Below are 21351 nucleotides of genomic sequence, written 5' to 3'. Positions count from 1 at the left end.
TACAAAGACCAACCCTAAGGTCTGGAGAGGCCTTGCGGTGGCGGGGGTGGGGGAGGAAAAGGCAGGAAGCCCAGCTTCAGCACTGACTGGGACTCTGGCCAAGCCATTGCACTATCTTGAGCCTCAGTTTCCCCATCCATAAAAAGAAGAGTGACCCTCACTGTCCCTTCTCTAAGGTGGCAAGAAAAGCCCTTTGGAGTCCCTGGAACTTCACTGATACGAGAGATGGTGATGGTAGTCCCTCATTGCAGAGCACTGCCTGCCAAGGTGGACAGGAAGATGGTGGCTTCTGGGAGTGCTCTGATTTGCCCTTAACTGAGCAGGAAGAGAGGAACACCAAGGAGCTGGAGTTATGATGCCAGCTGGTGGCCAGCCCTCTTTTGGGCTTCCCTGTGATCCTCCCTGTTTCCAGCCATGAAATGAGGAAGTGTTTTGGCTTTGCTTGTCACTTTCCAGTCGGTGAGCCATGCAGGAGAGGATCTCACATAATCTGAGATGGGGACCTAGAGAGGGGGCATCCAGGCCAAGCCCTTGTTTTGTAGCTGAGAAAGCTAAGACCCAAAGTTATTGACCCGATTGGCCTAGGATAGGAGCCTAGATCAGAACTAGAAGGGATGGCAGAAACCATTCTGGTCTAATCCCTCATTTTATAGAGAAAGAAAGTGAAGCCCAAGGACGGCAAGGGACTTGTCCAAGGTCACATGGATATTGAGTCCATTTTCCCCTGGTCCCCACACTCATGTTGATAAGACAGAAGGTTGAGATGTTGAGGAACCTGCCATTGTGGGTGTGTTCTCTCTTCATCTGAGTATCATCCCTTCCCTGCCACATGACCAGGTAGCTCTTGTCTTTGTCTTCTGCTGGCCCCAGAGAGGGGGCAATAGAGGGCCATCTGCAGTGATGGTACAGAGCTGAATGATGTATTAAGACAACTTTGCTATGGAAACAAACAGGAAGAAGGCCTACTCCATGTTCTGGAAGCATCCCCTGGGTCTTCTAACATTCTTCCTCCACTCTTTACATCTTTTTCTCTCTTTTTTAAAGAAAGCAGTTTTTTTCAGGGAGCAGCTACATGGCTCAGATAGAGGGCCAGGCCTAGAGACAAGAGGACTTGGGTCTAAATCTGGCCTAAGACACTTCATGGCAATTTGACCCTGGACAAGTCATTTAACCCCAGCCCTTGCCCCGTCTTAGAATTGTTACTAGGACAGAAAGTAGGAGTTTAAAAAAAATGAATGTATGGGGCGGGGTAGCTGGGTAGCTCAGTAAATTGAGAGTCAGGGCTAGAGACAAGAGGACTTGGGTTCAAATCTGGCCTTAGACACTTCCTAGCTATGTGACTCTGGGCAAGTCACTTAGCCTAGCCCTTACTGCTCTTCTGCCTTAGAACCAGTACACAGTATAGATTCTAAGGCAGAAGGTAAGGGTTTTAAAAAAAAGTGAATGTACACTTCCTAGCTGTTTGACCCTGGGCGAGTCACTTAACTCCCATGGCCTAGCCATTGCCATTCTGTCTTAGAGTTGTTATTAGGACATAGGCCAAGAGTTAAAAAAATGAATGTATACTTCCTGAGTAAATCCTGGGCAAATCACAACTCCCATGGCCTAGCCCTTGCCATGCTTCTACTTTGGAACCAATACATTGTATTGATTCTAAAACAGAAGGGAAGGCTTTAGGAAAAAAATGTTCTAAGTGTGTTAAGTTTAACGTGCTGGCTTGAACACCTCTGTTTATCTGCCTCCTTTGCTGTCTTTCCTCCTCTTTTCCGTGGACTTTTAATCATCTTTTCTTCCTTTATTTCGGTATCACTCCTATTGCATCACCCACCATGACTTATCCATATCTCCTCCAAAACTAAAAGGCAACCATGGGAACACATTGGTATAACCGGGGAAAACCAATCGATCCGCTGCTCACACCTGAAAACGCATCTCCCCTTCCTCCTACAAAGTTCCTTGAGTCCCATCTGGTCATGGTATTGCTCAGTTATTTGTCTTGATAAATTGTTCTTCTAATTCATCTCACGTCACTTTGCGTCAGTCTGTAGGCGTCCTCAAGGTTTCTCTAAAAGCAGCATTCCTTATCCACGTGCCCTAACTTGTGGAGCCATTCCCTGGTCGATGGGCGCCCTCCTCTTTCTAGCTCTTGGCTACCCCAGAAGGTACTACTGTGAATATTTATTGTTCGCCAGTGGATTCCTTGTCACATGTGTCCTCAGTTGCCCATGGCTGTTACAGCGCCTCAAAGGCCGCCATTTGCTTTGCCATATGTGGCCACCAAGGTTGCCTAATCCATCTGATCTCACTGATGTCCACATGTGGATCATTTCTCAGGGGTGACCACATATCTCCAGTGCATATGATGCCATCATTCGGCCTGGATTTGGATATGACTAACTGCCCACTTCAAATCACTGAGGATTCCCTGGAGGCTGATGACATTGGGGACCTCCCTCTGGACCTTCACTCCTCCCAGACCAGTGACTCTGAAGACACTGCTGCAGTCATTGACTCGATCTTGAATGGCGACCATCTGTCTGACCAGAGCATGGGATTTATGAACAGGTACGGCTGGGAAGCAGAGGGTTGGGGGAGTGGAGGAGCCATGGCCCCACTTTCTGATCTTTCAAATCCCTTGAGGCCACCATGGTAGGGGCTTGAAAAGGGGTCACTCTGATTGGAAGAAGGAAATGAGGGGGTCTTCTAACAGAGCAGCAGCTGATGTACACATGAGCCATTCTGCAAATGGAAGGTCTTAGCTTTAGAATTGTATTGGGACAGTTGACTGGCTCAGTGCATAGATAGTCAGGCTTGGAGATGGGAGGTTCTGAGTTCAAATTTGGCCTCACATACTTCTGATATGTGTGACCCCAGGCAAGCCACTTACCATTCTTTTCCTTTAACAATCCTAAGACAGAAGACTTAAAAGAGAAAGCATTGTGTCACCCACTTTCCATGTTGCTACAAGTGTGTCCAGAGTCTTTGGTGACTTTGAGAGCCTCTTCAATTAATCCCATTTGAGAGGAAGGACTTAGTCTCTAGTGAGACTTCTGAGGCCCGAATCCTTCTGGAGTCCTGGGCAATAGACTGGCAGCTTCAGGATTGTCTAATATTGTCCCTTCCGTTGGGTTGGGCTTCTTTTATCATGATCATTAGGGACAATGTGCCTTAGTGTACAGAGAGCCAGAAGCCCCGAGTTATGCCCTTGAACCCTGCTTCCTGGGTGCCCTGGCCCATCACACTGCTAGGGGGAGTTTTTCTAGCCATTGAGATCCCAAGTGTCACCCCCCTCCATGATACAAACTGGACTGATGGACACCAGCAAACAGAAACCTTCCCATAGAGAACAGGAGTAGAGGGCTGCATGGAAAATGTAGTCTCTTACCCAAAGATCACTTCCTTTTTGAAGTAGATAGTGTGTTGAACCCCATCATTTTACAAAGAGGGAAACTGAGGCCCAAGAGGAGAAGTGACTTGTCCAAAGTCATGCATCTGGCAAATAAAAGAGTTAGGACTTGGACCCGGATCCTCTGACTCTGAAAAACCATGTCCTTGGCCACCTGTGGTGTGATAGTGAGGAGAGCAGAAAGTAGCTCCTCTTTTCTCCCCCACAAAAAAAAAACCAAAAAGCACAACAAGAATAAGAGCAAAGCACCCCAATAGTGCCAGTGCCCAAAGTTGGCCCTTAGACCTCTCTGCACATGTTCACTTCGGCCCATTTCCATCCCTGTGCATGCGCCTGCCCGTGTGGAGCTGACTGACCGCAGTGTTTGAACTCCAACGGTTTAATAAAGGAGGATATGACTGGCTGAGCGGGCTGGGGAGGGGATGGCGGTGGGAGAGAAGGGGTGTTGGAATTAGACTTGAAAGGATGAATAAGGAAGAATTCAAGTGCACAAGGAGGTCAGGAGAGGGAGAAAGAGGGGGAATCCCGGGCTTAAGGACAAGGCCCAGAGTGGGCAGGCCATCTTGAGGGACCAGAGGAATCCCTTTGGGCTGGCATTCATCTGTGGCCGAATTCTTACATGTGCAAGTAGCTATTTGAGGCTTGGCTGCGAAACAATAGCAGAAAGGATGTGCTCATTTCCTGAAGCGAGGAAGTTGTGTGCACTTCAGCAAAAAGGCCTACCAAATTGGAGCTGGGAAGACACTAGCGTCAGCAGATCTCCACCCAGCACAAAACTGGAAATGGCATTCAGGGGAGAGGCCCATCCAGCCCTCTTTGAGCCCCATCAGCAGCCTTTGACAGTGCTGGACGGAGCTTGCACACTTCCTCATCTGATTTGGGCATGTGCTCTCCCGACTGGCCTCCTCCTCTGGGCCCCCTCGCTGCTCCCCACTCACAGGGAGAGGGTGGGCAAGAGCAAACTTTGCTAGGCCCAGGGAAAGGAGCCATTCGCCTAGTAGCAGCCCCTCTGGAGATTTTCCTTGTCTCTTTTCTAATGGCACGTCTTTGGGACAGAATAGAACGAAGGATCCTAGAGCATCAAATTTACAATTGAAGAGGACTTTAGACACCATCTAGTCTCACTGCCTTGTTTTACAGATTGGCAAACTGAGGCCTATTCTCTTTCTTTTTTTGTAAACCCTTACCTTCTGTCTTAGATATTGTTTCTAAGACAGAAGAGCAGTAAGGGTTAGGCAATGGGATTGAAGTTACTTGCCCAGGGTCACACAGCTAGGAAGTATAAGGCCACATTTGAACCCAGAACCTCTCGGTCTCTAGGCCTGCCTCTCAATCCACTGAGCCACTCAGCTGCCCCCTGAGGCCTATTCTTGATTGGCTTCAATGGAATTTCCTTCCTGAGATCTCATGAAATGATAGATTTTTCTGCCTTTTTTGGCATTTCTGTGTCCTTCACGTCTCATCCTCCCCAAGTCATCCCTTACAAAAAGAATAAAAATGAGAGGGGAAAAAAGTCAAAGCAGTTTAGCCAAATAAACTCGCGGGTACAGTGGGGCTGGCAGAATGTACCGGGCTGCATTGTCTTTCTGGAGAGAGAAAACTGAAATCAGTGACAGTGAAAGCTTTCCCAGACTGGTGTGGCTGAAGGGCAGGGGGCCTTTTTTCATCTTTTAAGGCTCTAGAGCACTTCAGCCAGTCCAGGAGGTCTCCAGTAGCTGCCAGTAGGCTCACCGTGCACACCACTAGGTCTTCAGCTTCAATCAGGATCTCCCAGAAATTGAGGCTAACAGTTCCTTGTTTCAGTGCCTTGTCGGTCCCAAGTGGTGGCCATGTTTTCTTGGCTTTCAGGTCTGGCTCTTCCCTTTGCCTCTCCCTCCGTCCGTCCTTCCCTTTTCCCTCATGTCATACTTGCTGGCGTCCCTAAGGGATCCTCCAGAACTAGACTGGAAACATGAGGATGGGAGGCCCCTTTGGGTTTTCCAATTTGTGTCTCCCTAAAGTAGATGCTTAATAACTCTCCAGTTGAAATACCTAGCCTTTTCCTGTGGACTTCCTGGAATGAATGATCTCTTAGCACTTTGGGGTCAGATTGAGAGCTGTTGAGATTTCGGTGGTGAAAAGACCGCTTGATGCTTTGTTCTGAACACCACCTTTCCCGTCGATCGATAGATTTCAGGCAAAGTACAATTTGCTCATTTTTTCAACAGCTAATACCAAACGCCTATTATCCAACGAGAGAAAGTCTTAATAAATTGGGCACTGCCTGCTACTGGGAGAAATGTGGCCATTTCAGAATCTCATTTGTTTAGACCAAATTGCCGAGCTCGTGGAAATTCCTAGCAGCTCCTTCCTCCCTTCCTCTCAGTTATGGGCACTCCTTTTATTCAGCTTTGACCTGGGAATAAAGACTCCCTTCAGAAGACGGAGAGGAGGGCTTCCTCGTTCGAATAGTAGACATCCCGTGCCTTAACATGTACACAGAACACCCCCTCCTGCACTTGCACACTCTCCCTTCCCTCTTTCAAACTTCAGAACTCTGGTATGTTGCCTGGAGGGGGGCTACTATGGCTCAGTTCTAACCAGTGAGTGATGGGCTGCCATCTCCTGAATAGCAGCAGCCTTTGTAGGCTCGCCATGAAATCCCTTTGAGTGGAGAAGGCCATATGGTTGGTGGTTTCATGTTCTAGGACGTGCCACGATCTGTGAAATTTATGTTTTGTGGTATTTGCCCAAGGATGTCCTGTGGTGGTGGGCTCAAGACTTAACTCAGTTCCCATGTTTTCCATTGGCCTTCATTTGCCTTTCAGCCCAGATTTTTCACTTCCCCTCTTCTCTTCATTTAAGGGATGAGATGCAGGATTTTATGAATTGTATTGAAACTAATCTGGAGGATCTACACTCCATGCTGGCTGCGAGGAAACTGGCTGAGGACACTGGACTCATGTTTGAGGTGAGGGCAGCTGTTTATTCCGGGGCCTGGACGGGGCGTCTGGGATTCATGAACATTTGTATTTGAGCCTTAGCTCTCTTCACTCCTTTAAGAACATGATGCAGGGGCACCTGGGTGGCTCAGTGGATAGAGTGCCAGGCCTGGAGACAGGAGGTCCTACATTCAAATCTGGCCTCAGACACTTCCTAGCTATGTGACCCTGGGTGAGTCACTTAATCCCACTTGCCTGGTCCTTACTGCTCTTCTCTCTCTTAATGTAAGGCAGAAGGTAAGGGGTTTTATTTTTAAAAGAATAGCGTGATGACTGACTGTTCTCTGACACTTGGATCATTTTCCTGTCCCTGTCCCACACAGACAGCAGGGGCAGAATGCTCACCCTCATCTCATAGCTGAGGAAACTGAGAAGCTGAGCCAGGAGCAAAAACTCAGGCCTCAACCCCTAGGTTGTTGTTGCTGTAGTTGCCCAGCAGTGGAGCCTGTTGCCTCTTATCTCTGAACTGGAAAATGGAGAGAAGCCACAGGCCTTCTCTGAACTAGCCTACGGGGCACGTCTTGGCCACCTTGTTCTCATCATTGCCCAATTCACTCAAAACCGTCTTTAGTCAAAGCAACAGATGCACATGAGCAATGGATTCTAGCTGGTCTGTGCCATTCTTCTTCAACTGGCCACGATGGCCTTCCCCTTATTGTGATGATGGTGATGAACCCCCACCCCAGCCGGGGGAGGCTTGGACGACATTCAGAACAGAAATTCCCTTCAATGTTGCATTTTCAGCAGCCCATACGTACATAGTCATGGAAAGTTTCCAGTTACCAAGTGTGTGGTCTGATTCCAATATCCAGAACTCCCCTTCTTGCCAGCGTGTTCCCTTTGTCCACAAGCAGGGGCAGGTTGGTCAGTATTTCACACCTGGCTCACCAGGGGGGAAAATTGTACACCCAGCCCAACTTTTTCAAGTTTCATCCATGTCATTAGCCTTTTCTCTCTCCCTTTCTTGAGTCTAGACAAGCAACAAAACAAGTCTCAACTTGGTACATTTGCCAGTTTCCAATATAAGGGCTCCCACCGGAAATGGAAAAATCCACACCCACCCCCTCCCGAAATCTCTTCTCCTGCCACGGTCATCAGGCTGAAATTCTGGGATTTAAAGGGCCGTGTTGACATTAACTTTGATTTTCCTCAGGCTTCAACTCCTGAATTTCCAGACCTGAACATGAATGAAGCAGGACCCTCATCCAGCATGAATGATGTAAGTGTCAATCCGATTTATATACAGATTTGCTGTCAACCCATAATGCTGTGCATTGGTTCCCATGCCGAATTCCTGGGATAGAAATTGTTATCACTGATTAGGCTCCATTGGGAGGGTAATAGGAAGGGTCAGAGGGAGGTAACATTTGGGCTCAGACCATCAGTCTCCGGAAGGCCAGTACAGATGCGGCTCTTGGTCACTTGGTCTCCATTGCCTAACCCTCATCACTCCTTTGCCTTGGAAGCAATACTTAGTATCGATTCTAAGATGAAGGCAAGGGTTTATGGAGGAAAAACGAGTCTGGAAGCAAAGCAGACAAGAGTCGGGAGGGTTGGTCCTTCTTGATAAGGCCACGTAAGTAGGACCATCATGTTGTTCAGGTGCCACATCTGGGGGAGGGATAGTCTGGCCAAAGGAAGAAGACTGGGCTATTTGAGAGTAATGGAGACCACATCATACAAGGATTCAGTGATGGAGAAGGGAGGAGGTAGCTGTCCTCACGTGTTTAAAGGGGTTGGATATGGAGAAAGGACTAGTAGATTTGGCATACTTCTGTCCAGTATTTAAGACTAGAAACCTTTGGGGGATGTTAGAAAGAGGAAGATTTTGGCCCAAGTGATTAGAAGCATCCAACACGGTGGCCACAGTGGCATCCTCCTTACTATGATGATTACTCCTCACTTCTTCTGATAGAATCCAAAGAGGATTTCAGCTCGGGTACAGGTTGGGCTTGATGCCTTCAGGGGTACCTTCCAGCTGAAAGCCAGGGATTTGCAGCTGTTGAAGGAGATAGGTGCTGGCTGGCTGCTTGAGGCCCAAAGATGAGGGGTCTGCACCCTTAGGAGTGGCTAGTGGATAGACATGACTCTTGTCCACTGTGCACAAAGCACTGCTACATAGGACATACATTTTTCATTCCTATCCTCTACTCGAGCAAAAACCAGCTTCCCAGAACCCAGCTGGCCCAAAGAGACCCACAGCTCACTTTGCTGACTCCATCCAGATGACACTTGCTTCTCATGTGGGATCTGAGGACCCCAGCTCAAGAGCTGCACTGGATCTCAGGCCTTCAAGACCAACCTCTCCTTCTACAATTGAGGGCGCTGAGGCCTTTGGAAGGGCATTGACATGCTTGTGCAGGCGTAGAAGTTGTGGATTCAGCAAAGTCACGTTGTAGGAAGTTGGCATCTGAACTGAGTCTCAAAAGCAGGTGGGACAGACCATTTCAGGCACGATGCCTAGGGCCAAAAGGGGAAGAAGAAGAAGGAGAAGGAGAAGAAGTCAACAACAGCAACAGCATTGGAGTGTTCTGGAGAGGGAACTCAGAGCTGAATTGTTCTTTATCTCAGAGGCAATAGGGAATCTGGAGTTTCTTGGGTGATGGGATCATTCCTGGGCTCATTTAGGCAGCTGGATAGAAGATGGAGATGTTTCTTCTCCTTCCTCACATAGATTTCGAGCATGGAGGGCATTGAGCAGAGGGAAGAATTTAAATTAGTTAAATGTGGATGCATCTGTTTGTTTACACCAAATTGTTACTGATTGAGTTTGTTTCAGCAAATCGTCTCTACAAATCCCCAAGTATAGTTAATATAGTTAAGTAAGAGAGCAAGAGAGTACAGTGATGATGACTGGTAACACATGCAATCTTCTTCTAGGATAGCTGGCGTTTGGTAAAGGCAAACTCTTGACTTCACCTTCATTTTGGAATATATGCCTTCCTTACCCAGCCTGCCATCCCATGTAAAAGAGAGTTAAGAGGGAAAAGAACAGTTTGCAAAACCAAACAACATGAGCAGTGTGTGCTAAATCCCTCCCCTCAAGGCCCCACTTGTAGGCACTTTCCAGGACCCAAGTTTTGGCCTTCAATGATTGCTCCTGTGTCTGTAGTCATCATCATCATCCTGTGAGCATTGGCCTTTGCTTCAAGCCCAGCTTCCTATATTTCCCTTCATTCTTCAGATTAGTCATTCCTTGGGGCACAATTGGATTCCATCCCATTTATATCCATAAATGTGAACCCTTTTAACAGATAAAAGTGTAACATTATGCTGCCTGCTACTAGTAGAGACAAAGTGTCCAGGATACACTGCCCTTGCCAATTGGGAGCTTCCAATCTGGGAGCAGGCTGTCACAGTGATGTACCAGGCCTTGTGCTAAGCTCTGGGGATTCAAAGAAGCAAAAGACAGTCCTTGCCCTCAAGGAGCTCCCAGTCTCACGGGGTAGACAACAATGCAAACAGCTATGTCTAGACAAGATGTAGACAGGGTCCATAGAAGTAGACTCAGAGGGAAGGCACTAGCATTAATGGAGGTGAATAGGGAATGGCTGTGTCATGTCAGAGGATGAGTAAAGAAAGGATGTAGGGAAGAGTAAGCCAAAGCCCAAAGATGGGAGAGGATGGCCGTGTTTGTGGGGCAGGCAGAGAGTCCTAGCTAGTTGGGGCATACAGGAACCTGAAATAAGACCAGATAGTTGGTAAGGTGACAACCTTGGAGATCCTTGAAGGCCAGGTCAAGACATTGAAGGCTTCATCAGAAAGATATCAAGGGCCCTGAATTTGCCCAGCAGAGGAGGACTGTGATGAGAATGAATTCTTAACTGCCACTACTTCCTGCTCTCTTTTCATCTTTCACATACCCCTTCTTGAGATTGTCAGGTTTCTGTCCTGCAAAGGAGGTTGGGGCTCCCAGCCCTGGCTCTTAGTGGTGAATTAGGGACACACATCACCGATGTAGTGCAGACAGATCCCAATCAGTTGCAGTCTGAAGGGCTGGTTTTTCTAGCTTCAGGTCTTTTCACAGACTCCATCCCAAAGTTTGCCATGTCATACATTTTTGGGACCTTATTATGAAGTGTTTGCAATGAACATATTAGCTGTGAATTGCTTGAAAACAGGCTCTTCTCTTCAGTAGTCTAGCCATTCTCTTTGCCATCTTCTCTGTGGCTTGATATCCTAAATTGTACAGATGAGGCCTTTGGTCTAGTCTCATTTGAATTTAAGTGATTTTACTGGAGTTCTTCTCTTGAATAGCAAAAGAGCCTTCTGCCCTTGATTCTAGTGGCCAGGGGGCTCCTTTTCATATTATCATGGAATTTGAAAAACAGGAGGAGCCTTTGAACAGAGTGTGTCAGAGCTAGATTAGGAAGGGACTTTCAAGACCATCTAGTTCAACCCCTTTATCTCACAAAGGAGGAGGGTTGCAGGTGAAGGTCCCATACAAGTGAGCAGCCCTTGAGTTGGAGCACATTGGAAAATTGTGCTGCCTTCTCTGATTGGGTTTTTATGTGGGCAAGGTGATTGGGTCTTGTCCAAGGAATTGATTGATGGCTCAAACTGACTCCACAGTGAGAATATAGTAACAGAGTAGCTAGCATAGTAAGTAATTAAGGTAAAAAGATAAGGAGGTATTGAGTAAGGGGGGGTAGGGTTCTCAGGAATACTTTTATCTCGTTAATTACCAAGAAAGGGGTCATTTGTTTGGACAGTTGTTGTCTTGTGTCTCCAGGGAACCGATGTCGCTTCACCTATCTACGGTCCACTTTTATCTGCATAGCATTACCCATGATGTACTCTGTTTGTCCAGTGGGGGGAGCAAACCGAAATGGTCAACTTATGTTCAGATTTTGCTCTTTCTGGACAGACCCTAAAGAAGTGTGGAAAGTGAGCATTGTTTGAACCTAGTCCTGTGTGACTGGGGACTGAACCACCTATACTTGCTCTTCGAGACCCCCCAGCAAGGACCTGGGTCCTCATTGCTGAGTTCAAGTGCCCAGAGGGCAAATTCAAGCTATCTGAGAACCCCCAGATCACGGGAGAGAATTGAGGGAGAAAGTGCGTGCTTTGGGCACCTGGACAGAGAGGTGGGGCATGCAAAAATTGCCCCTGGGAAGAGAGAGGGGGAATGGAGCAGCTCCCCCAAGTGCCAGCTCTGCACAAGTGCCACATCTTTGCCAATGCTGACCTAGATTATGCAATGTGAGGAGTTCTCTCACAACTGTGAATCTAAGTAACTCATAGGTCTTCTCTGAAAGGAGGCCCCATTCTAATAAACTAGTTATCGTTGTTTCCATGTTCTTTTTTCTTTACTTATTTTAAGAAGTATTTTCCCATGGTTCCATGATTTGTGTTCCCTCCCTTCCCCCTCCCGGAGCTGACAAGCAATTCCACCGGGTTCTACATGGATTATCACTCAAACCTTATGTCCACACTATTCATTTTGGTGCTAGAGCGATCTTCTCAAACCAGAACCCCCAATCATTCTGTGTTCTTTTGATTGGGTACAGCTACCTGGCAGGGTTTGTGAGACATTTCGGCCCACATCAGGTTTCTCTAGCATCTCCATCCCTTCGTTCTCCCCGCTTGGCCTGAGGTAGGCAGGTGTTCTGTAAGTCCCAGGCTCACACAGCCAGCCAGCCTCAGCTCCCCAGAGGGGGCACACATGAAACAGGTAGTGATGGTTAAGTCCAGATGTCTGAAAGAGAAGGCCATGATTCTCTTGAGAGCCCCCATCGACAGGGGCCCACGTTAGCTCTGCGGCCCCTTCCCTCTGCCAAGCGAGCATATCCTTCTCATCACATGTGTCTGTTCTGCCTGGGAAATTATTCATTTGTTTTGGTTTGATTCAAGTCCACTCTCCTGTTTGCCCCGAGCTACTTTTTCCAGCCAGGAAAGGGAATGAATGGCATTGATGAAACTCGCCCCAGCAGAACCCTCCCAGGGCACTGGTCCTCCCGCTGTGACCAGGCCAGGAAAACTTGAAAGCCGCCTTCTTCTCCTCTTCCTGTCAGACAGACCAGGCATGTTTGACAAGGTGGCTTATTTGGACTTCAGTCCCCATTCAGAGAAATACTGGTCAATATTAGTTCAGGCAGAATCGCAACTGGCCTACTTGATACACTTGGCTTAGCCACTTCCCTGATTGATTTGTCCCCCTGTCTGGAGCGTAGCACACCAAAGAGCCAGACCCTTGGAATTAGAGAAGAAGATGAACTGATCCTTCCCACTGCTCCAGGACTATCTCTGCAGAGGGTCTCTTCCTCCTAAGAGTTGAATTGTGTCTCTAAAGAGCCAGAGGATCCGCTAAACATATGCCTGCCTGCCTTTTGTTCCTCTGCAGGTCCTGGATCTCCCAGATATTGCTGGAGAAGACGGAATGATGGATGAATTTGGAGCTGCTGAAAACAGAGGTAGGAGAGAGGCCTAGGCTGGAGAGCAGCAGACCCCCTGGCTTCTAGGCCCACCCCCGCTGGGTCATCTCCCTTGGGACCTGTAGCAAGTCATGGCTCCTCTGGGAGCCTCCGTTTTGTCACCCGTCAAATGGAACTAGCTCTGCCTTGCCTTGCCTTGCCTTGCCTTGCCTTGCCTCGCCTTGCCTCGCCTTGCCTCGTAGGCCTTCGAAACCAGGTGTGAGGCCACTACAGGTGGAAGGAAGCGATGATATGCCCCACTTCCTAAAGACACACAAAATCACCTTGGGCTCCTGAAAGGCTATTACACATGACAGTAGAGGAAATTCAACGTTGTTCCAAATTCTCTTCTCTTGAGGCCTTCCTCAGCTCACATTGCCTCTGTTCTGGACTTTAAGGCCTAGCCTAGACTCTGGCTGGTGCCTCAAGTCCAACCCAGCCAAGTTCAGAGGCTTGTCACCAACATAGTCACAGGATGGTGACATTTGGAGTGGTGGCAGCTCTCCAAGACTCTACTGGGGGACTCTGACCTGGGAGGTAGTTTGTAGTACTGGCACCAGAGGCCCTGGGTTCAAATCTTCCTGTATGACTTGGGCTAAGTCACTTCTCCTCCTTGGGGCTATTTCGTCCCCTGTAAATGAGGAGGAGGAGGAGGAGGAGGAAGAGGTGGAGGTTGGATTCTGGTCTCTGAGAACCACTGGGCCTCTATCGAGGATCTGTGAGCCATACTACATTCTCCTTATGGCATCTGCTGGTTGAGAGAGTATAATTACCCTCAGTGGCAGGAGCCTGGGTCTTTCAAGTGCTTCTAGCTGAAGCCTGTAATCTTTGTGAGGGGGTGACCCTAGTAAGAAGAAGAAGGGCTGGTATTTATTGGCTCCAGAGGTCAGAAGAGAAGGTATGAACCGTCTCCGGTCTTGCTGGGCATGGCCTTGGACTTGGAAACAGCCTATGACATGGTCAGTTTGGTGAATGTGGCAGGATCTATGTATAGGGTGAGCCCATTCTCCGCCAGACCACGGGTAGGTTTGTCCTCTTGGAGGGATCATTGGTCTCAGGACTTTAATGCCGCTCGTGCATAACCCAATACGCGCCTGTCTCCCCGCAGACATGCAGCTAGTCCAATACATGGGCAACCCTCTGCTTTCGCTGTTTGACGACTTGCCTTCCTTTGAAGACAGACCCCAAGATGATAGAGATCTCCTGGCCGAATTCGAGGATGACAACAATATGCCCACCTTCTTGGAGGATTCTGATGATCCTCTCTGCTTGGTAGCCCCTAGCCTGTCAGATGATTCTGAGAATCCACTCGAATCTTTTGAGTCCCCATTGCTCTTGGAGGACCCCAATGGGGAGTATAAGCTGTTCCCCCTGTTGCTTCTCAGCCCTGTTGCTAGCTTCATCGAAGAGGCCACAGAAATGGAAAACACCACCTGAACCTCTGGGGCTACACCCCCCCCCGCCTACCTTCCTCCCCAAGTACACAAGGCCCCCCACCATCTGGGCCATTTGTCTGTAACCCACTCACACTGTCAAAAGGCAGGCCCTTGGGAGTGTGAGTGGGTTACTAGAAATCTCGTGTCATCTGGGATAGAAGTCTACATGAGGAGGAAGGTGTGGCGGACACTGGAGGCAGGGGAAGGGTCCCATTCATTCCAAGCCAAAATTCTCAGCTGCAATTTGTAGGGTATGCTGTTCTTGTGTAGGTGAGAAAGCCGTCTAAGATTTCCATATTTTGTGATCCAGGGACATTTGCACCATGAGATCTCCCTTCCCAGGATTCCTCTGGGCCTGGCCCGTTCGGTCTGTTGAATCAAAAGAAGCAGGTTACTTTTCCTAGTGATTCCAACACAGAGCAAAGCTTTTTCCTTAAGTTTGCAAGTCGGTTTTTCTGCCTAACCGTGTGTTCCTCTTTTTCTACTCTTAGACAAAAATCTAGTTTGATTATTTACAATTTTCTTTTCCTATGGAAAATGGAATTTTGACTACGGAGTGTTATTTTTACATATGGCTGCCCCACTTGTTGCCCTGTGATCTTTCCCAGGGCTGGCCTTCCGTAAGAACCCACAGGAGTCCCACCAAGGCCAAGGCGGGCTCCTGGGGGTCTTGGGAAGGAAGCCCATACCATTTCTCCATAAGCTAGTTGCCTTGGATGCCCCTTAGGAAGATTAATGAGAAAAAGTTGATGCTTGAGGCTTCCCAAATTCCCATTCAGCTTGTCCCTTCATTCTGGCACCTTGGCCAGGCTCAGCGCTCTTAGGTAGACCAGACAGATAGCTCCCTTTGTAGGCAATGACGCTTTAAAAGTTGGGGGGTGGGGTGGGGTAAGGGTGAAAGTGAGGGGGTGGGGATGGGGGTGGGGTGGGATGAGGACAAAGGTGAGGGAGGGGGTGGGGGGTGGGGATGAACATGGGTGGGGGGTGGGGGGGCAACATTTTTTCCAGTATCATCTTTGTTTTCTCCAAAGTACCAAAAAGCCAGTAGCAAAATGTAACTCTAAAGGTATCTCCATCTTAGTTTGCACATTTCTTCAACATCTAAGATATTTATATTTTGTGTAGTGTGCATTATGAGAACCGCCAGCTGCGAACGATGTCTGCTTTAGTTCCCTGTACACCCCATTTTTCCCATTAGCTTTGCTTCTGTAGTCCCATTTGGGGGGTTTGCTTTGTTTTTATAGTGCTCTTACTGCTTCCTTTATACATACTTTCATGGGCTTTTAGCACCTTCCCCGGAAAGAATACCTATCGGGGAAAATCGTAGTTTGGCAAATATTAGGACTTCCAGCAGCATTGCCTTCCAGACAGCATGTCCTCTTACAACACATCTACCGACATCTTCAAGGTCTTAAGTGAAGACCCGAGGTTCATACAAAAGTTCATATTGTTACAATTGGTGCAACTCGCACATTGTCAAGACTGTTGTCTCCTGCCGTGTGGTTCTAATGCTGTCTTGAGTTTTTTTTTTTACTTAAGATTAATAAAGAATTTCATCACCATCAGATGGTTTGCTTTCTGTCTCCATTGGCCATACCTCTTCTGTCACCCTAACCCCAGTCCTACTCAAAAAAGGAAATGACCTCTGACCTTGTCACAGTTCCCCATAACTCAAGCATCTAAGGTCCCTGATGAAGAGATGAGCTTTCTCCCAGTTCACAGAAACCCTGGGGTGCATGACTTGGATCCAAATAGAGTGGGAGTGAGTACAGATGAGAAGGCAGCCTCAGAGTCCTGACACTTGGGTTTGAGGGCTACTTCAGACACTCACTATATTAGGCAAGCAATTTTTAAGACATTGGGCGAGAGAATTCCTTGTCTGAAGATCCCAGCACTGGGTTCATTAGAGAAGATGATATTTGAATGGCTAACAGAGGGAGGACCACATTCAGGAAATGGCCAGTGGGTGGACTTAGCCAAGGCATTAGATAAAAAGGGTGGGCTAGAACAGTGCCTCAAAGCTTGTGGGTGGGCACTTGTATTCATTCAACCTTGTGGGTAATGAAGAATTACAGAAGGACATCAAGGAGGAGGAAGATGATGCTATGAAATCAATATACTTTGCTCATAGCCCAACTGGGGCACATAAAGACTAAAATGAAGAGTGCTTGTCAGGGAGTGAGTTCTGCATCACAGGAAGCCTTGGATGACCAGTTGGGAAAGGAAGGATTGGAGTCTCTGTTGAGGTGTGGGTTAAATGAGCAAAAATCAACAAACATGGGGCACTGTCCAGTTGCCTGAGATCTGGGCGCTGACACCCTGGGGTCTCTCCCTAAGACCAAGCTGCAACATTGGGTTCCATCTGCATTGGGAGAGGGAATTGCCTTATCTCAAGTTCTCTCTTGGGCAAGGAAGACAGAGACAAGTCAAATCTGTTGGTCACCCTCAAGGAGGAGACGGAGGCCCAGAGAACTAGTTACACAGAAGAGTCAATGAAAAAGCAATTCAAATGCCAGGGGCATGGAGTGCTAATACTTGGGAGGTCACCTATATAGGGAGATGAGAGGCCCAAGAGAGGAGCCTAGAACCCTTGTCTGGAATTTAGCAAAAGTTGATTCACTTAATTTCTAGGTCAGATAGCAAATAGGTGTCATCATGCCCCACCCCCATTCCCTTGTGCCTTGTGAATGGCGCTGCCTTGGTTCCGATCCCCTTCTAGGCCCAGAGCTGAATGCAAACAGCAACAGCTGGCCACACTTATCAGCAAATTGGTCCAATGAGGAAGCCAGCTAACTCCTAGCTAGTTGGGCTTCAAGGCAAGTGCACCAACCACAGGGTGACTATCAGGAAACTGCAAAATGTTACACCAAGGGAGCAGAGTGGAGAGAGTGCCAGGCATGGAGTCAAGAGGACCTGGGTTCAAATGTGGCCTCTTCTAGCTGTGTGATTCTGGGCAGGTCACTTAACTCCAGTTGTCCAACCTTGGCTGCACTTCTGTCTGAGAACTGATACTAAGGAGATACGGGTTTAAAAAAAGAGTTAAAGCAAGGACGTGGACACGGGGCGGGGGGGGGGGGGGCTCATACATGCAAACGAATCAACATTAAGCAGAAAAAAAAGCCCTCAGACACTGTCTATTGTATGGCCCTGGGTAAGTCACTAGCATTCCCTGGGCTTTGATGAAGGATCTAGACTAGATGACCTTAAAGGTGTCTTGAGGTTCTAGAATTCCATCTTTGTCACGTTCTGATGCCATCAATATGAGTGGCAACAAGATAATCTACAGAGGCTGCAAATGTCACTTCAACCACAGCACAAGCACAGATCTGGGACTCTGGCCTTCAAGGATCTCCAAGGTTGTCACCTTACCAACTATCTGGTCTTATTGCAGGTTCCTGTATGCCCCAACTAGCCAGGACTCTGCCAGTCCCACAAACACGGCCATCCTCTCCCATCTTTGGGCTTTGGCTTACTCTTCCCTACTCCTCTGACATGACACGGCCACTCCCTATTCACCTCCACTTTCCTGTGTCCTGGATCCCTTGGGTGGGCAGTTTGGCGATGCTCATGGACCCCTTTTAAAAATCAGGCTTTTAAAAGCATAAAACACACAGCACCCCAAATGTGTATTGGAATACAATTGGGAAAAGATTGGCCATGGGCCCTGGTCTACTTAAGATTACCTTGTTCTGTACTACAAAGCCCATGCAGGGCACACATGAATAAATGCGGGGAGTTGGGAGAGACCTCCATTCCTCCCCAGTTGAATCCGATAAACCGAGTCCTTTCAGTGTGGCTACCGAACCCTTGGAGGCCCCCAGTGACACAGGCTTTCACAATAAAATCTGCAAAGAAGTCTGCCAGCACGGACAGACAAAAGATGTTGGGGTACAAGTCAAAATGACCAACTTCGGCCTCGGTTTCTACTACTCGCCCCAGAAACATCTGGGTTTGGGACAAATTAACTTTTCAAAAAGCAAATCGGAGGGACAGCGGATAGGTAGCCCAGTGGATAGAGCATCAGACTGATTCCAAGCCTGAAATAAGGGGTTAAAAATTATTTTAAAGCCCAGTGCAGTTCTCAGTCTCTGGATCTATGAGAGTGGAGGAAAGCGATCATTTCTGGCCGGACAGACCAAGCAAGGCCAGATGCCTTGGAACTTCAAGACACCTTTGGCCATCGAGGGGAAATCCCTCTTTACAGATGAGGAAAACGAGGCCCAAGGAAGGCAGTAGCTTGCCTAATAAGGGTCACACTGATAGTAAATGATGGCGCTGGGCTTATGGTTCCCAGGCAGTTCCAGTACCCTCTGGGAGAGGACAATCTGTCCAAAACTTCGGCAAGACTTTTGGGGTTGTCAACAACTGTCCCTCGGGTTTTCGTGTGACCTCAAAGGCCAAGTTCCATGTGAAAGGAAGCTTTGACACAAATACCTTTCGGATTGTTTGTTTTCACTTCCTTTTCTTGAATGGGGGGGGTTGTTCTTCAAAAATGAGAACTAGAAAATCTAAAATTAAAGAGGAAAAAGGCAAAGGCATGGCCAGTTGGTGCCTTTATGACTAGGAAGAGTAAGAATAGCTTCAGCACGTTGAGGTTGGAAAATGTTTTCTGAATTTTCTCTTAATTGGTCTGGCCTTGGCCATCCGTGCATATAAGGTGGCTTTAAAATGACCAAAAGGCCCTGCTAGCTCCTGAAACCATGATGCAACAGTTGAGGACCAAGGCCGGGCAAACAGGGAGAAAACGATTGCCCTGGCTTACCCCAAAGATGACAGAAATGGCCTCCCGGACTCTGCCATTTTCCTTTTGGTCTCGGGCCATGAGTGTGTGCCTGAGACCCACCTGTCTGGCCCTGAGGTCTCTGTCCTCTCTGTCAGTTGACAAAGGGGAGGGAAGGGCTTAGTGTTCAAACATAGCCTCCTGACCCTGTGATATGGAAGATCAAGGAAACACAGCCACATCCTGGGGGGAGGGGTGGGTTACCATTGAGGGGAGGGCAAAAAGAAGATAGACAGGAAGAGCGTCCCTCTTGGGGAAGACACAGCTAAGGGCATTTGGCCTAGAATCAGAAAATGCCCTTGGCCTGCTGCTCTAGAGAGCTAACAGCGTTGAATGTATTTAGAGAAGCCAGTACAGTGATGTTCCTTCAAAGTCGCCCCTGGCCTCTTGGGTCCTCGCCCACTTCAACTCATCCTCCTCTTGATCATGGCTTCACTTGTACAGTTGTGCCACTTCCATGACCAAGAATTCTGAAAGTTGAGGGCAGCTGGGTGGTTCAGTGGATAGAGAGCCAGGCCTATAGAAGGGAAGTCCTGGGTTCAAATCTGGCCTCAGTCACTTCCCAGCTGGGTCACTGTGGGAGAGTCACTTAACCCCCATCGCCTAGCTCTTACCACTTTTTTTTGCCTTGGAACAAATAATAAACAGTTTTTAAAAATCAATTAAAAAGAATAAATAAAAATTCTGAAATTCCTCTGTTCCACTATTACATCTCCTCCATATGTCTCAGTCCTCCTAAACCTATTGTTGGTTACCATCCCTTCTCTATTCTGCCCCCTCGAACATCAGCACTCCAGCTCTAGGGTTTCCCTTCTTCCCTTTCTAATTTCTGCAATGTAAAACCGCTTAGCCAGGTCAGCTTGATATTGTCCTTTGCTCTTAAATCCCTTTTGCCCTATCAGTGCTTAGACCTGGCCATTCCCAACCTTCCTCCTACTTCCATGCTGCTCGACAATCATTGAGGAGGTCACATAACCATATTGCCTTGGTCCACTCCCGATGGATGTCTTTTAATCTCAGCTGGGCCCTCACTGCAGCAAAGCAATCTGTGTATTCTCCCCTAATTGTTTCTCTATTCCATTCCCTATTGGTCCCAACCTCAAGACTCATGCCTTCCATAGCACATTCTCCCATCAGTTCAGCAGAAGACTTGTCCTCGTACTTTACAGAAGCCATTTGGCACGATCTTTCTCTAGATCTCGAAACCTGAGCCATCCCAAATGTTCATAAGGGCTATTTGTGCCCCATCTGTGGTAGAGCCTTCCAAGCTCGTATTGGTCTGATCGACCATAATCGACTCTTTGTGTGTTGACCCCAACATAGTGACGCCATTTTGGTCCTCTTCAAGTACAAAGGAGACCAACCAACAAACCAATACCTCACACCATCATCTCCCATTCTCTCCTGGACTCCAGTCTCTAATAAAGACATGGTTGTTCTTACCAAGGCCAAACCTTGATCCCATCTCCTCCCATCTACTCTGCTACATTGCCCCAGCCATCTTCCCCTCTCTGTTTCTACTCTTTGATCCTTCCCTATTTACTAGCTTGTTTCCTGCTGTCTGCAGAAATGTCCAAGACGTCCCCAAGCTTTAAAAGGCCTCACTCAATCCTACAACCTGTCATGCTATTGGGGGCCTGTCCAGTGTTTCCTGGTCAAAATGTTAGAGAAAGTTGCCTGTACACTGCCTCTATTTCCTTCCCTTTCACTCCTCAGGCTCTCACAATCTGGCTTCCAATTTCATTATTCAACCAAAACTGCCCTTTCCAAAGTCACCAAATGATCTCTTAATTGCCACATATGAAGGGTTTTTGTTTCTCTCAATTCTCATCATCCTTGACCTTTCTACAGCCTTTGACATGACTGAGCATTGCAGGGGCCTCTGGGAAGTACAGTGGGTGGAGCACTGAGTCTGAAGTCAGGAAGATCTAAGTTCAAATCTGATCTCAAACACTTAATACTGTGTGACCCTGAGTAAATCATTTAACCTCTGTGTGTCTTAGTTTCCTCAACTGTAAAATGGAGGTAATAGTAGTGCCCACTTCTTGGGCTTGTTGTGAGGATCAAATGAGCTAATTTTTGCATAGCACTTGGTGTGTGGGAGACATTTAATAAATTTAGATTGCCTTTCTTCATTCCTTGATCATTCATCTTGAATACTCTCTCCTCTCTGGGATCTCATGAGACTGGTCTCTCTCCTGCTTCTCCACTATCTTTCTGACTTCTCTTTTGCAGTCTAAAGGAAATCAAATAGCATCAATATCCTGCCCCAGAACTGGCAGTGTTCTCCAAGGTTCTGTCTTGAGTCCTCTTCTCTCTCTCTTGCTGGCCTCTT

The 21351-nt window shown here is 47.8% G+C and overlaps 1 protein-coding gene across 1 annotated transcript in view; it reads left to right on the top strand.

Moving 5' to 3' along the window:
- LOC103098571 (heat shock factor protein 3-like) overlaps positions 1 to 15801 on the top strand; it is a 65890-nt gene extending 50089 nt beyond the window's left edge. Inside the window, exons 7-11 of the mRNA XM_007506951.3 lie at positions 2335 to 2565; positions 6251 to 6356; positions 7541 to 7606; positions 12731 to 12800; positions 13909 to 15801. Coding sequence (XP_007507013.2) covers positions 2335 to 2565; positions 6251 to 6356; positions 7541 to 7606; positions 12731 to 12800; positions 13909 to 14237 — 802 coding nt within the window. The 3' untranslated portion in view covers positions 14238 to 15801. The remainder of the gene's footprint in view (positions 1 to 2334; positions 2566 to 6250; positions 6357 to 7540; positions 7607 to 12730; positions 12801 to 13908) is intronic.
- Positions 15802 to 21351: the final 5550 nt, after the last annotated feature.

The sequence above is a fragment of the Monodelphis domestica genome, chromosome X (genome assembly GCF_027887165.1).
Source record: "Monodelphis domestica isolate mMonDom1 chromosome X, mMonDom1.pri, whole genome shotgun sequence".
Classification (NCBI taxonomy): Eukaryota; Metazoa; Chordata; class Mammalia; order Didelphimorphia; family Didelphidae; genus Monodelphis; species Monodelphis domestica.
The sequence above is the reverse complement of the archived record's forward strand: the minus strand, read 5'-3'. Positions and strand labels throughout refer to the sequence as shown.